General features: G+C 47.3%; 1 protein-coding gene and 1 long non-coding RNA gene across 5 annotated transcripts in view; one reads left to right on the top strand and one right to left on the bottom strand.

Moving 5' to 3' along the window:
• The window catches only part of TTC27 (tetratricopeptide repeat domain 27), a 193895-nt gene extending 191362 nt beyond the window's left edge, over window positions 1-2533 (bottom strand). The window contains exon 1 of one of the 3 annotated variants that reach the window (XM_039531879.1): window positions 2429-2533. Coding sequence is in view for 2 of the 3 variants with exons in the window: in XM_039531878.1 (XP_039387812.1) it covers window positions 1999-2086 (88 nt within the window). In the remaining variant the exon portion in view is untranslated. Of the gene's footprint in view, window positions 1-1998; window positions 2280-2428 lie in introns of those variants that run through there. The other 2 variants (XM_039531878.1, XM_039531877.1) reach the window with 2 other exon arrangements.
• Window positions 2379-16106, top strand: LOC120401708. 2 transcript variants are annotated; one of them, XR_005596667.1, is made up of 3 exons: window positions 2379-3305; window positions 7944-8031; window positions 15792-16106. It is a non-coding gene; the product is annotated as an uncharacterized LOC120401708 (long non-coding RNA). The 2 variants fall into 2 exon arrangements; XR_005596666.1 differs by having other exon boundaries at window positions 2385-2684.
• Window positions 16107-16635: the final 529 nt, after the last annotated feature.

Here is a 16635-nt window from a genome sequence, read left to right on the forward strand (position 1 = left end):
GACTGGACCCAGCATATCTAAAAAATCACATAAAGCTCCAGGGTGAAGACCATGGTTGACAACTCCACTCCTGAAACACCACAGGACACTCTACAGTAACGGTGAAGCACAAATGTGCAATAGACAGAGCTTTCTCAATGGCTTGTTTGAAGGTAAGGAATGAACTCCCACAGGAACTAAGTACCATTACAAACCTTCCCACCTTCTGTTCCACGTACAAGGTGCACTTCAACATTATTGTCTCTACAAAACACACACAGCAGCATTACCTTGCACACACAATTCTCTCACCGAGGAGAAGATAATAGAGAAATCACATGACAGATGTTGGTCACATCACTGAATAAAAAACTGGAAGGTGCTTGGATATTACTGTGATGGAATTGGTATAAGAACATTCTTTGAGTAAAACAGACAAGGGTCATCTGGATCTGTCTTATTCTCTTTCAAAATCCACCACCTGCTTAGTCAAAGCTCAAAAGTCTCTCTCCCCACTGACACTTAAATATTTCAATAGGTGGATGATTGGCTTGAGAGGGCAAATGCTTGTTTGTGCTTGAAATGCAGAAGAGTCTCCTCATGAAGAATGAAAGAGTGCATTTAAAAAGCCATTGAATGTGTTAGAAGAAAAATGGGCCACTTACAGCCTCATCAGACCCTCTCAAGAAAAGTACCTTTCATTGTAATTAGTTACATGACTGATAAACATATGGAATAACTAGCATGTACCAATGTTTTGCTCTCATTCCCTGCAATAAAAAGGAGTTTCATGTTATTACCAATTTCAAACAATTTGCCAATGCCAGTAACTTGTCATGTTAAAGTCAAACCAAGAATTTTTAGAGCAGTTAAACAATAATCAGTACATCCCCGATATCCTCAATGGCTGAGTACCTCTACACTGCAATTAAACATGCCTGGCTGGCCCGTGTCAGCTGAGTTGGACTTACAAGGCTTGGGCTGAAAGGCTATAAAACTGCAGGCGGGCTCAGGAGGGTCTCAAAGCCAAGGCTCCAGACTGAGCCAGGCTGTCTATGATGCAGCTTTATAGCCCTGCAAACCCATCAGCTAAGACAGGCCAGCCAATGGTGTTTAACTGTAACGTAGACATACTCTTTATCTTAGTAGTAATTGTAGCATCAAGTACAGTCAGCCCTGGTTGACACACGCTAAATTATGTCATTTTGGGTATATCAACATGGCAAAAAAAGAAGTGCTCTAACTCAAGCTACCATACTTGGGTTAAAATGGCAGTGAAGACACAGCAACTCAGCTTGTTAACTCCAGTTAGCTGTTCAAGTTCAACCACAAACTCCTTCTAGGAGACATCTACAGTGCAAAGTGAAGGTGTGATTGTAGCAGAAACAGACATACCTATGCTAACTCTAGTCTACTACCAAGGATAACAACAGTAGCAAAGCCATACCAGTACAGGCTTCCACCGGAGCTAGCAACCAGAGCACAAGCCCTCCAGGGTCCCTGGGAACATACTCAGGTTACTAGGCTGTGCCACCATGTCTACGCTCCTATTGGTACCCATGCTAGCTAAATTAAGGCTAACACAAGTATGTCTGCCCCGGCTACAATCATACTTTCACTTTGCCGTGCAGAGGCAGTCCTGTAGGCTTAACTACAGCTGCTAACCAACGCAGCTGTCTTCACAGCCACGGAACCCGAGCTGGGCGCGCACCGTGTGGCAGCAGACAGACCCTGCGAAGCGATGCTACCTGACCCTTCTGTTCGAGGGCAGCGAGCTGCCATTCCCCACCACCACCAGCAGCAGCAGAGCCGGTAACTCTCTGCTCAGGTGTATGTTGAGTTGTTACAAGTAACAACCCCCGGCCCCCGCACGGCGCCCTAAGGCGGCCCGGTGAGCGCCTGGGGCCGGGTTCGCTCCGCAGAGCGGGCAGTTACAGCATCCCCAACAGGCGGCACCATCTGCACGTCCCACCGGCCCGGCTTCGCCGCAGCCTCGGGGACCCCGGCCCAGCCTCTCACCTGCCGCGGCCAACTCGCTCTGCTTCCCCCGCCGGGACTCCGCGGCGCTGGGGAAGCCCCTCAGGAGCGCCCGCTCCAGCGCCCACATCCTCCACGCCTGCCGCTGCCTCGCACTCACTCTTCGGCCCCCCACCAGCCAGACTGAGGCGCTGCTCCCTCACTGACCGCAGTCACCGAGCTCCCAACCCATGTGCCGCGACCGGCCTCAGGGAGCCGCCATGACAGCGTCGCGAAGCACGTTGGGCGGAGAGCGTTGGCGCACGCGCGGTGGAACCAACTGCTTCTCGCTCGCGCAGTGAGCGGGGCCGACGGAGTGCGCACGCGCGCCATATTGCTGAGCCGTTGAGCGAGTGTGTCACTGTGAGCTGCCGGGCGAGGCATCGTCTCCCTTCTGCCCCTTCCCCCGCGCGGGAGAGTGGCGCATGCGCACCTCGTTTAGAATGCCGTGGGGATCCCTCCGCTCGCGCGCGGAGATTGAACCGCCTCAACGAGAGTGTCGAAGGCGCTCGAGGCGCAGAAATGTCGAGCCCCGCCCCGCCCCCTGAGTGCGTCCGGGCCAAACCCCTCAGGCTGCTCTTTAAACGTCGCTCATGAGGGGAGGCGAGATCAGGGGGCGCCCCGGAGCAGCCTGAGGCCTTATTGAATTTGTGGAGTTGCGCGCGACCCAAGCCCGACGCGGTCTCCAGGTGCGGCGGCGCTTGGCTCGGACTCTCCGCAGGAGCTGCGGCCGTGGGGGGCTGCCCATAAATTAGGCACCATTGTGGGACCATTTTCCAGATACCTCTTCCCCCATTCTGACACTGTGTGCCGCACAAACAGCAAAACCAACTCTGGGAGCCCGCGATGTATTTGATGGGCAGCGCCTCAGTCGGGGTGGATCTGGGGGGGTGTTATCTGCCGTAGCCCCCCGCCCAAGCTGAAACACCTGGTGATGTGTATCACGACGGCTGACGGGAGGGTGTGCTTGTGCTGGTACCCTGGAGCAGGCTGAGACGGGAACTGGGGGCTGCAGTGCTGGGCTAGTGACTAATGTGCCCTCTGCCTTGCACCTGAGCGTGTGAGGGTGTAAAACAACAGTAGTGCGATTTATCATCGTTTCTCATGGCCATGCTGAGCTGGTGCGTTGGAAGGGCCCGTCTCCAAGGTGGTCCTTGCCATCAGCGAAGGATGGGACTTAGAGCACAGCACTACCTATGCTCAGAGCAATAATGGAGATGCTACCGCTTCTGGCCATCTTCTGCTATTGGGCTCCCTGGAGAGAAACTTGGCAGCAAGCCTTGTGGGGATTGAAGAGCAGGGGATGAATGGTGGGTGCTCTAGTCTTACACTGTGTACCTCACTCCCTTTCTAATACTTTTATTTAATTTTGGTAGGGAGGGAGAGGAGTCTTTATTATTTCATCAGTGTCGGGGTTAGTATGTAGGAGCTGTCTGGTTAGGCTGCAGTGGTTCTCAAACTGTGGGTCGTGACCACCTTTGAATGGCGTCGCCAGCAGGGGCGGCTCTATAAATTACGGCGCCCCAAGCAGGGTGGCCTGCTTCGCCGCCCTTCCCCGGTCCCGCAGCCGGGGCAGAAGTGTCTGCGGCGGGTGCGCTGGTTCGCGGCTCCGGTGGAGCATCCGCAGCCATGCCTGCGGGAGCTCCGTCCGAGCCGCGGGACCAGCGCGCCCGCCGCAGTCATGCCTGCGGGAGCTCAAGCGGAGCCGCGGGAAGAGGGGACCCTCCGCAGTCATGCCTGCGGCAGGTCCGCTCGTCCCGGGCTCCGGTGGACCTCCCACAGGCATGACTGCGGAAGGTCCGCCGGAGCCAAATGCCGCCCTGCCCCGACAATGCCGCCCCACGCGCCTGCTTGGCGCGCTGGGGTCTGGAGCCGGCCCTGGTCGCCAGGACTGGTTTAAGATTTGCTGGGACCCAGGGCCGAAGCCCGAGCCCCACTGCCCAGGACCGAAGCCAAAGCCGGAGGGCTTCAGCATTGGGCAGCGGGGCTCAGGTTGCAGGCCCCTACCTGGGGCTGAAGCCCTTGAGCTACAGCTTTAGCACCCCTTCACAGAGCAGTGAGGCTCAGGCTTTGCCCTCCCCCCCCAACCTGGGGCAGTGTGACTTGGGCAGGCTCAGGCTTTGGTCCCCCATCCTGGGGTTGTGAAGTAATTTTTGTTGTCAGAGGGGGGTCGCGGTGCAATGAAGTTTGAGAACCCCTGGGTTAGGGGAATTGAGTCACTAGGCCATGTCTATACTATGGGAACTACAGCAGCACAGCAATGGAAAGGATTGGTCTATCACTGTAGGAACTACTCCACCTCCCCAGGCAGCAGTAGCTAGGTCAACAGAAGCATTCTTCCCTCAACCTGGCTGTCTACACTGGGGATTAGGTTGGCATAGATACAGTATTCAGGGGTGTGTGGATTTTTCAGACCCTTGAGCACAGTAAATATGTCCATTCTAAAGTGGATCCGCTACAGCCCTGTGCGGTGCTTCTGTAATATTATAGTGTGGAATCTTCCAACATGCACAGAAGCGTTTTTTCCCTTGATGTAGTTAATCCATCTTGTCAAGGGTATGTGTACACTACAGCAATACAGCTGCAGAGCCGTAGCTGTGCCACTTTAGCATAATCATGGCATTGTAATGTAGACACTTACTACAGCAGTGGAACAGGATTTTCCATCACTGTAGTAAATCCAGCCCCTGAGAGACAGTAGCCAGTTTGATGGAATAATTCTTCCATTGACCTAGCTGCATCTACAGTGGGCACTACAGTGAATTGACCTAACTGTGTCACACAGCATTAAATTTTTCACAGCCCTGAGCCATGTGGTGAGGGTGATCTAAGTTTTGAATGTAGACTAGGCCTCTATTAGTGGAAAACCCAGGAGTGCAGAGAGCCATGCAAGTGTAGAAAGGGTCAGGGGCAGGAGGAGTTCCCATCAAGAGTTGGAACTCTAGGAGGAGTCTTATCTACTGGTTTATATGTATGCAGAGCTATGTGTTTGTCCATAGTGACGGAAAGCGTAGACCATGGATTGGCTGTCTATGTTATGGATATGTTTTTCTCATACTTAGTACCTGGCAGACTCCATGTCACCATAACATCATTCTCTAAGATAGGGTTACACCACCTACGAGTCATTTTTCTCACTCTTCTAGGACTATGCTATTTCTACCCACTGTGTGGTTACATTTAAACAGCTCAATCTGTGAAACACTGGGGTAGATTCTCCACTGACTTGTGCCTTGTGTAGGCATTTAAATCTATGCAAAGTGCATGTAAAATGCTGCTAAATCAGAATAATATTGTTTTACATCCACTTTGCGCAGGTGGATGGCAGTGGGAAAATTAGTCCAAGGATCAGGTACAATGTCTTAATTGACTCTTGATGCTCCTGAAAGAAGCTTTGTCCCCTGCTTGAGTCAGGGAACTTTACAGTTTTCCCCACTTCAACTAAATGTGTAAAATAGATATGGAAAGATTTAATCTCCATTATGTCCGGATCACTGAATGAAGCAGCACAATGGAAAATGCCTGAGTGACACACTACCATGGAACTGTTGATCATTTGAGATGAGGGGACAGCATTTGGGCTGGATAAATTGAAGCTGAGGCTGTGGCTTGGATCTCTCTATCTGGGCTGTAACAGTCCTCTTCACAGCTATACTATTTGTAAAATTTATTAACATTTCTTTCCTGCCATACTATCAGGTTAGAAAAACAGTACCAGGAATTCTAATTCTACTCCTCTCACTTTTCCTCATAATGCTAGGGTACACATCTCCATTCAAAAGGAAGATCAAACTCCTTTCTCAACACACTGTTATAGCACTACCATCTCCTAGCTCTCCATTTAGAAATCTGTACCATGCTTATAAGGATTGTTTGGTCTTCAGTACCCTTCCAATTACTCTTTCTCCTGGTAGATGTTGGATTTCAGGAACTTAATTCTAAAATAACAGTTGGAACTTTTTCAGTTTTTCTGATGTTGCTTCTTTATTGGAATCATATCCATACAAACTATATAACTAGGGCAGGAACATTATGAAGCCCTTTCCTGTTTCTTATATCAGTGTAATAAACTCTCCATTTTCAAAGAGGTTTATGCCACTTGCTATGGAATTGCTTTCCCAGTGTTCTGAACTGAGATCACAAGCTCATTTTACATAACCACTGAACAGCCATCAACTGACTACAACTTTCAGGTACAATAGTTTGGATTTGAATCTGGAGATAAAAAGTTCCAGAACTATTTACCAAAACCAAAGAATCCAATTCTCATCTCTTGTATTTGTAACCTAGGATACTGATCACTGTTTAAAATTTACCAGGAATCAGTAAAACTATCTGGAATCACCATAAAATTACTTGTCCTTTCTTCGCTTTTTGTATCTATAGAACCTGAGCATATTGTCCATGTCAGTCCTGAAGACTCACATATTGATAACTGCATTTATGTATCATGCATATTTTGAGTGACACTTCAAATGGAATCAGATAGTCAAAATGAGTTATTTAGTCACACACTTAATTGTCTGTTATGTCATGTCACAGTTTTACCCTAACATTCAGTTGACTTAAATATTCATAAAAATTAGTATTGGGAGCCCTGTTTTAAGATTATCTTCCTTCCTGTCTCCTCAGCACATCCGTGTCTCTCTGTTTTAATATGTCCTCCTGTAATGCTGTTGGGTTTTTGTTTATTTTATTTGTGAGTTGGTTTTTGTTTTGTTTATAATAAAAGGTGGTAGTCAAGGATTAGGCTTTTTTTTCCCCCCTGGATTCTGCTGAAAAAGTTGCGTTGTTCAAAGACCACTAGTAAAATTACTTTCCTCAATAAGTTACAGCACTGCATTTAGTTTAAACTGGAATTTTTCCAAAATCAAACTGACAGATTCTTAAACTTGGTCTAGTTAATAGAATAAAAAAGGAAAGTTGTTGAGAATTCCATAATTAAAACAATGCCAAGCAAGTACTAGAAGTTTGGTAGATTGGGGGGCAGGGGAAATATATTTGCATGATTTGTTGATACAATTTTCAGTAATTTCTGCTTGTAGTTTCCAGTGGTAATGTAGTACAACTGACTTTTCTGAATGGTAATAATTGGTAAATGTTCTTCATTGTGGTTGGATGACTGTTTTAATTCCTGCCTTCTCTCCGCCCCCTTGCACTCCCCATTAGAATGTCATAATTGAGCTCCCAGGGGAACTTCAGAAACAACGAACCATAGCAAGGAACTGAAAATCCTCCAATGACTTCATATAAATTACACATTTTACTTAATTTGGTATTAGCTTCACTGACCTCCTAACCACCAGTGAATTGATTTGAACACTTTATTAGTTGTCCTCTGATTATTATTCATGTAGAGCAGTGGTTCTCAACTTATTTACCATCGTGGGCTGCATATGCAGCTCTCCGTGTGTTATGTAGGCTGCATCCAAGCAATACATGTACTACCTGTATGTCCCTGAGGATATCACATGGACTGCAACTATGTGCTGATTGACATGCGCAAGCGGGGCACAGGCTGAGAACCACTGTTTGAGAAAATGCTCTACATTATTGTGGCTTATTAGCTTCATTATACTCTTCGTTTTGCTACAGATTTCAAGTCTGATCCATCAACCCTGTTTCCCCTATGTACTTTGAGATCACTGAAGATTGCTTGAGCTTTATATGTCTTGGGTTCCTCAACCCCTAGATGCAATAGTTTTTGTCCTCATTTAAGTCACTACTGTCCATTGCCTCTAGATAAGTAATTAATGCTCCAACAAGACTCCTGGAGCACTGTGTGTAGTAGATACACATAAATACTTTAGAATCTTGATTTCCATTAAAATTAAAGAGACAGTGGATGTCCAAATACCTTAGGCAGCTTTAATAATCTCAGCCTACAGGTCTTAACAGAAAAGCCTTCAGTTGTTTTTGTTTTTGTTAATCTAAATCCCTTATTGCAGGATTTCTCAAGTTTTTGGAGCTGATGAATCTTGGGGGGGATTATGAAACATTCCATAACCTGTCCAGACTTCCACTAAACATAAGCAGGTAAATATTTGTAATAACAGTATTAAAATAGCAAACAGTTATGAAGTATCATTAAGCATTGCAAAATATTAAAGACATTCGCAATTCAGTATGGTGGGGAAGCTGGTCTTGCTGAAGAAAGATGTTCTACAGGAGGTTGAATTAGGGAAATACACAGTTTAGTAATTTTTGATCAACAGTTTGTATATTTTGGTTTTTTAATCACCACGATCAAGGGAAGACCTACTCACAGCCATACAAGGATGAAAACTTGCAGGGTTCTGGATCTAAAACTGGGTAGTTCTTCAGAGAAAGCAAACTGTCTGAATGCCTTGGTAGAGGAAATCAGCTGCAGTCTTGCCACTGGGAAAATCTCTTGGCTTTGTCTAACAGTGGCTCAGTCAATTCAGCTATTTGGCATCTTATGCAAGTTGGTGATCAATCTCTTTACCCCTCTTAACGTCATCACTTGTTGTATGCCCTGGTATTACATCTTCAATAAAACCATCAGAAACATACCTCAAACACACTGGGGGTTAGATTCACAAGTGGGACTTGGTTGTTTAACTGCCGGTTGAAGTGCCTAAGTCCAACATTTCAGCATCACAGGCATTCTTAAAATTAGGTGCCTGAGTTTCCACCACTGAAGTCCTGAGGCACCTAAATTTTGGTGGCATGCATGTACACAGCTGTCTAAATCACCCTCATCTGGGAGGTGAGACACCTGGGTTCAAGTCCCTACTCTGCCTGAGAAATGACTGGTGCTTAAGCCAGGTTAAACTCCAAGAGAGAGGTATATGGTTGTGAATCCCAGGTGGAGATAGGTACCTCCCTCTAGCCTGAACTAAGGCACCTAACTCCCTTTGAGGGGCACGGTGTGGGGCCTACTGCTCTCCTCGGCATTTCCTTTTAGCTAGCTTAAGCATTTCATCATCATTCAGCATGCTGGTATTTGTGCATGCAGTGAATTCCACTAAGTAGCAGGGTGCCCAAGTTGCAGTGCCTAAGTTCCCCTTGTGAATCTAGCCCTGGAAGCTTTGCAGCACCAGGGACACCAGTTGACTCAGCAAATTGAATTGTTTTGTGGTGACTTTTCCTGAGTATTGAAGTGTTGTTTGACAGAGGCACTATTTTCACAAGTCTCCTCACTTCCTAAAATCAAGGGGGAAAAATATGGGTCATGCAGGATGCCCTGAAGATCAACAAACTTGGCTATTGTTGATCAAGGAAAAGGAGCAAAATCCAAACAGAAGGGTCTGTAGTGAATGATGGTGTATCAGCAGCCCTCTCTCATTTATACCAATAGGGCTCCTGCTCTCCTGATCCACTGATTTCATTTGTATCCGCATCTTAAAATAAACCCAGAAATCTAATTGTGAGGAGACAAAGACGTGAATTACAGTTGCAGGGTCCACATGTGAAAGAAGTGGTTCTAACCTTTTGGTGGGCCACAGCTAGAAAGAAGCCAATCTGGCTCTCACTACTACTTGCTTGTCTAGCAGCAGCTGAGAGTCTAACCAGCCCTATGGCTTGCATACCCGGTCAACAAATGGCAGTAGCATCCCTCAGTCAGAGGGGCTGGTATTATCCTTACCATATCTTCCAGTTGCTTCACCCAATCAGCCATCACCAACCCAGTCTTATTTGGCCTTCAACCAAGTCTCCCAATACTGAGTAATGCAATTGACTGCTGATGCTCAGTCAGCTCAGATGGAGATATAAAGCTGACATGGGTGCCAATATGATACAACATGGTGAAATTTCTGTTTTTTCCGTTTGTGTTTTTTTAAAACCTAGAAGATTACACACAAAAAACTGTTATAAAACGTTAAGGTTGCAAAGTCAAACACTCAAAAATTAGGACATACCGAAATTAGGTTGCCTCTGCAACCTCAATTCAGCACCCTGGTGCATATAAATTATAATACAGTCTTTAATAACATGATCACATAATATTTTTTCACAGGATCCCCAACTCATTTAGGAAGAACTGAAAATATTAGTACATACATCAGCAGTTCTCAACCCGCAGGCCACATGCAGCCCAATTAGCACACATCTGAGGCCCAGCTGTGTGCTAAAGACCGCATGGCAAGGTCTGGGTGCTGTGCTGCCCAGCGTGGCAGGGTCCAGGTTACCCAGCAGGGGCAGGGCTGCCACCCGGCCCCCCAGAATCTGGAGCTACCACCTGGCCCTGCAAGGTCCAGGGCTGACACCTGTCCCCACACAGTCCAGGATCTGGGGTTTGGGGTCGGCGTCGGGGCTGCTGGCCCTGCTGCACGGCTGGGTCCAGGGTTGGGGAATCTACCTAATTTTCTTCTTTGAGAGGGTTATTTCCCTAGTGGATAGGGGAGAAGCAAGAAACATGACATATCTTGATTTTAGTGAGGATTTTGACACAGCCCCAAGTGACATTCTCATAAGAAAACTAGGGAAATGTGGTCTAGATGAAATCATTATAAGGTGGGTGCACAACTAGTTGTGCAAGACCTTATTCAAAGACTAGTTATCTCTGGTTTTCTGTCAAATTGGTAGGATATGTCTAGGGAGCCCTGCAGGGGGGTCAGTCCTGGGTCTGGTACTATTCAATATTTTCATTAATGACTAGGATAATGGAGTGGAAAGAATGAAATTTGTGGATGATAGCAAGCTGGGAGGCATCACAAGCACTTTGGAGGACAGAATTAGAATTTAAAATGATCTTGTGAAATTGATTTTTTAAATCACCTAGATGAAAATCAAGAGAGACAAGAACTTAACTTCAGAAGGAAAAATCAGATGTGCAACTTCAAAATGGAGAATAATTCGCTCAGTGGTAGTATTGCTGAAAAGGATCTGGGAGTTTTAGTGTATCACAAATTGAATATAAGTCAACAACGTGATGCAGTTGTGAAAAAGGCTAATATTCTAAGGTGTATTAACAGAAGTGTCATATGTAAAACATGGGAGGTAACTGTCCTGCTCTATTGGCAGTAGTGAGGCCTCAACTGCAGTACTGTATCAAGTCTGAGCACCCCGCTTTAGGAAAGGTGTGGATAAATTAGAGAGAGTCTAAAGGAGAGCAACAAAAATGATAAAAGGTTAGAATAGTGACTCTCAACCTTTCTGGCCTATACCACTTACAGGAGTCTGATTTGTCTTGTGTACCCCCAAGTTCGCTTAAAAACTACTTGTTTACAAAATCAGACATAAAAAATGCAAAAGTGTCACAGTACACTATTACTGAAAAATTGCTTACTTTCTCATTTTTACAATATAACTATAAATCAACTGGAATATAAATATTGTACTTACATTTCAGAGTATAGTATATAGAGCAGTATAAACAAGTCATTATCTGTATGAAATTTTAGTTTGTACTGACCTTGCTAGTACTTTTTATGTTGCCTGTTGTAAAACTAGGCAAATATCTAGATGAGTTGATTTATCCCCTGGAAGACCTCTCCATACCTCCATGGATATGCATACCTCTGGTTGAGAACCACTGGTTTAGAAAACTGTACCTATGAGGAAAGATTAAAAAACTGGGCCTATTTAGTCTTGAGAAAAGAAAATGGGGGGGTGGGGGGTTTGATAATAATCCTCATATATGGCCTATTATAGAAAGGATGGTGATCAATTGTTGATTATATTCACTAATGGCAGGAAGAGAAGTAATGGGCTTAATCTGGAGTCAGGGAGATTGAGACCATGTCTGCACTATAGAGTTAGGTCAACTTAAGTTACATCAATGGTTATAAACCACTGTAATTATATTGCTTATGTATGTTCATACAGTGCTTCTTGTGTCGGCAGATTGTGTCCACAGTTGGTGCTCTAGTACTGACAGAGAGAGCAGTGCATCCTGGGTAGCTAGCCCACTGTGCAAATTGCCACTGTCTCCTGCTAGGAGTTCTGGGAACAGATCGCAATGCATCATGGGGATGGGATCACCACTGGATGATGCAGTTTTCTCCATCCCATAATTCCAAGGGCTTCGGACTGCATTGTGCACGGTTTTCCACTGCCCCTGTAAACTTTATGCCTGCCATCTGTGCTTGAAAGCATGGATCCTGCCATGCTCCCCACTCTTGTGATAAGCATTATGAACACAACGCAGCTGATCCTGCAGTATTTGGTGACCTGCAAATCTGAACAAGAATATGTGGTGCCTGTTCTGCTGTATGGAAAGAAACAATTCAAGATTGATGATGGCATTCACAGAGCAGCTGCACATGGTGGACTGTCTCTATTGGGCTCAGGAGACAAGCACCGAGTGCTGGGATCAGATTGTGATACAGGTATGGGATGAGGAGAGACGGCAGAACTTTCATATGTGCAAAGCCACCTTTCTTGAACTCCATGTGGAGCTCATCTTCACCCTTTGATGCAGACACCAAAATGAGAGCTGCCTTCATGGTGGAAAGTGTGTGGCGATCACTGTGTGGAAACTGGCAACTCCAGACTGCTACCACCTACTGGTCAGTCATGAATCAGTTTGGAGTTGGGAAGTCCACCATGGGGTTGCAGTGATGGAAGTTTGCAGGGCCATTAATTGCCTCCTGCTACGAAGGACTTTGACTCTGTGTATTGTGCAGGAAATAGTGAATGACTTTGCGGCAATAAGATTCCCTAACTGTGGCAGAGCAATAGTTGGCACGCATATCCCAATTTTGGCCCCAGACCATCTTGCAATGGAGTACATCAACAGGCAGGGCTACTTCCGTATAGTATTGCAGATGCTGGTTGATCACTGGGGTTGTTTCACTGACATCAACGCAGGGTAGTCAGGGAAGGTCCATAACACACGCAGCTTCAGGAACACTGCCCTGTATAGAAAACTGCTTGCAGGATCTTTCTTTCCAGACCAGATGATTCCAATGGGGGATGTGGAAATTCCCATAGTGATCCTGGGAGACTCAACCTATCCCTTACTCATGTGGCTTATGAAGCCATACACTGGAAACCCTGACAGCAGCAAGGAGTGCTTCAACAACAGACTCAGCAGGTGCAGAATGACCATAGAATGTGTGTTTGGCAGATTAAAGGGTCGCTGGCAGTGCCTTTTAGGCAGGTTAGGCCCCACTGAGGAAAATATTTTCATGGTCATAACAGCCTGCTGTGCTTTGCATAACATTTGTAAAGCCAAGGGGGAAAACTTTCCCCAGGGGTGGAGCATTGAGATGGATCACCTGGTGGCTGATTTTGAGCAGCCAGACACCAGGACTATTAGAAGAATTTAACTGGGGGAAGGGGAGGCTATTTGAATCAGGGAGAGTTGAAGCAGCATTTTGACAATGAGCCCCAGTAATGTGTTTTTCTGTAATGAAAAACCACTTGCCACACTGAATGACCCCTGTAATGATTCCTGCCTGAGTCCTAATTGTGGTCTGCAAATGTGATGGCTGCCGCTCTGCATGAATTTCTGTTGCAACCACCTGTGTAGGTAACAAAAAAAAAGTCACTGTCTTTGTAAGACTAAATTTTTATTAAATAGCAATACAAAGATTAACATTTCTTACAAGGGAAATGACAGTGAGCACCACTCTCTGAAGTGAGGATTTCACCACTGTGTGTAAGTCCCACTGTTATGGAAAAATGCTCCTGGGGTGGCGTGCAGGGGGTATTGTGATGGGCTGATAACATGAGAGGAATGTGTGAGTAGTTTGGGGAGGGCAAGGAAGGCAGTTCTTTATGGTCTGCAGTGGGAGTCTGCAGCACAATCAAGGACCTCAGCATCTCTATTTGGTCCTCTGTGAGGTTTATCATCCTCTCCTAGTCCTCTGTTACCCACTTCTGCCCATCTCCTTTCCTGGATATCCATTTCTAGTTTTTCATTTGTCTCTCTCCATGACCTGTGCTCACTATCAGCTTGGTCTGACAATTGCAGGACTTCGTGAAACATGTCCTCCTCAGGGCCAGTGCAACCACTAGGCAAACTAGGCAGCCGCTTAGGGTGCCAAGTGGCTGGGGACACCAAAAAGCATGCTATGGGGAGTTGGTGGAGTGGAGGTGAGCTGGGGCAGGGGGAGGGCTGCCTGCAGCAAGTAACAGGGGGGCATGCAGGGCAACCGCTCCCTGCCCCAGCTCACCTCCACTCCGCCTTCTCCCCTGAGCACGCTGCCCCCACTATAATTCTCCTCCCCTTCCAGGCTTGCCGTGCCAAACAGCTGATTGGCTCCACAAGCCTGGGAGGTGGGAGAAGTGGAGCGGCGCTGGCGTGCACAGGGGAGAAGGCAGAGCAGAGGTGAGCTGGGGTGGAGCTGCCACGGGGTGCGCCGCGCCGCAGGGGGGAGGGGGGAGCTGCTGCAGGGCTGGGAGCTACTGCAGGGGGGCATTCCTGGGCGGGGGGGGAGCTGCTGCAGGGGGGGCACCGCAGGGCTGGGCGTTGCCCCAGGGGCTCCCGGCCCTTCCCCATGGCCCCCACCCCACTCCCTGAAGACTGCAGCCAGGCCTGACCATGTACTCACTGCATGGTAAGTGGAGCAACCCAGCCCCAGCCTGGTCTGCTCCCCTGGCTCCCAGCCGCACCACTGGCGAGTGCTGGGGGGCGGTCCCCCTTTCCCTCCTCCCCCCAAGCCTGGGAACCAGAGGAGCATAGCAGGCTGGGGCCCCAGGCCTCCATGGGGGACAGGGGGGCTGGCTACTTCCTGCGGGAAGTGGAGTGACCCAGCGCCAGCCTGCTCTGCTCCTCTGGCTCTCAGGCGTGGGGGGGGGGGAGACTTCCCCCCCGCACTCACCAGTGGCATGGCTGGGAGCCAGGGGAGCAGAACAGGCTGGGGCCAGGTCACTCCACTTCCCACAGGAAGTGGCTAATCCCCGTCCCCCATGGATGCCTGGGACCAGTCCTCCCCCCTCCGGAGGAGGCCTGGGGCGGGGCCCCACACAGGCCTCCTGCGGAAGGGCTGCAGAGGGCACCAAAATAGCTAGGGATGGCCCTGGCTCCCTGGGCCGGAGTTGGGGCGCAAGGTGGAAGTTTCGCCTAGGGCGCAAAATATCCTTGCACCGGCCCTCATCCTCCTTACTCCTCCTTGTGTGTCTCCTACTCTGACGGAGACACTCTGCCGATATGTAGGAGCTGGCCCTCAGGGGACATCTGCAAAAGCAAAAGAAACAATACACAGTCAGTATTGTGTGTTCACTCAGTCTTGAATCATAAAAGTTTCATCCACCTCTTTCTCAGCTTCCCTTGGCAAGCACGGTCAGAGCACTGAATATGGTGCATTCCACCTGGGGGTGGGAGGTGGGGTGCAAGACAGGACAAAAGGTCTGGGTGGTTTCAGAAGGGGATCAATACAAGCACCTAGGGACAGTATTCTGAATAGTGGCACCGTTTTCCACAGCCAGGGTGATCAAAGCTGAAATCACACTACTGAGGGTAACTGAAGATACAAGGGTGCATCTCTTGCAATCGTGTGTGTTCAGACAGGGTCTGTATGCTGCTTGCCTGCGTGCTGCTTTGATACCTGCAGAAGTAATTGCAGATTAGCACAGCAAAGTTTACTACAATGGGGGAAGAAACAAAGCAACTCTGCCAAGGAACCTTTAGCAGAGAATTGCAGAGTATCTGCAGAAAAGGTTCCTAGAGCTCTCTATGGAGGATTAACAAACTTTTCCGCAGGGCTCACTCTTCATAGCTGCACAGAGGAATGCGAAGCAGATGCAAACAATACCTAGTGTCATTAATTCTGATCCCTTCTCCCATGTGCACCATGTAACAAAATAAAGGACATCTCTAACTCGTAACCTTGCACTATCAAAACAAAATGAGTACTTATTGGAGCTTCCCTGTCCTGCTTTAGGCACAGCCGAGCTGGACTGTTGGGATTGGCTAGACCGCACCAGAGTCAAAAAAGAGGTCGTCGCTCACCGTGCCACTGGACGAACCACTGGAGTCCCACATCCTCCTCCAAATCGTCCATCATTTTGTCCTCAGAGTTGATGCTGCTGGCTGCTGCCCCCAGTCCTCTGAAGTATCAATGGGGCTCTTGGCAGTGGAGGCAGGGTCGCCACCGAGGATGATGTGCAGCTCCTTGTAGAAGCAGCATGTTTTTGGCGCTGCACCAGAGCGACAGTTGGCTAATTAAAGATTGGCTACATGCCAAATGTGAAGTTGGCAACATTTCTGTTTAACTTAACCCAAAGTAGTATATATTTTTCTGCTATAATGAAATATTATTTACCTTGAAAGAAGTTTTAACTTGTTTTAGTGTTCAAAAATTGCCAGTGGGACCTGCATTTTCTCAGTACTAATATGTTGTCTGACTCTCAAAAGCATGGCTTCCTATAAATTATTTTTAAAATGTTGAAAAACATTTTCTCTTTTTTGTAATGAGAGGTAGTGATTAGACTATCTCTGATATGTTGCAGATTTCATAAACTTGCAGGCACCAGTTAATCCTCAGTCATGCTGGGAAGATTGAAGTGGGATACATTGGTATCTTGCTTGTAACTGTCTCAGAATGTAGTTCAGAGTTCATCATGTATATGTATTTTAACATATTCAAGGATAGGTGTAATGATAACAATCCCAGAAAGTTGGAGTAACATTGCTCGTTCTCCAGCTCTTCTTGAGTATGTCATCTTCTCTCCTGGGTTAGCTGAGACATCTTGCAGTTGTTTCTTGGGAGCTCCATAAGAAAACTT

Source organism: Mauremys reevesii, linkage group 3 (genome assembly GCF_016161935.1).
Source record: "Mauremys reevesii isolate NIE-2019 linkage group 3, ASM1616193v1, whole genome shotgun sequence".
NCBI classification, from domain to species: Eukaryota; Metazoa; Chordata; order Testudines; family Geoemydidae; genus Mauremys; species Mauremys reevesii.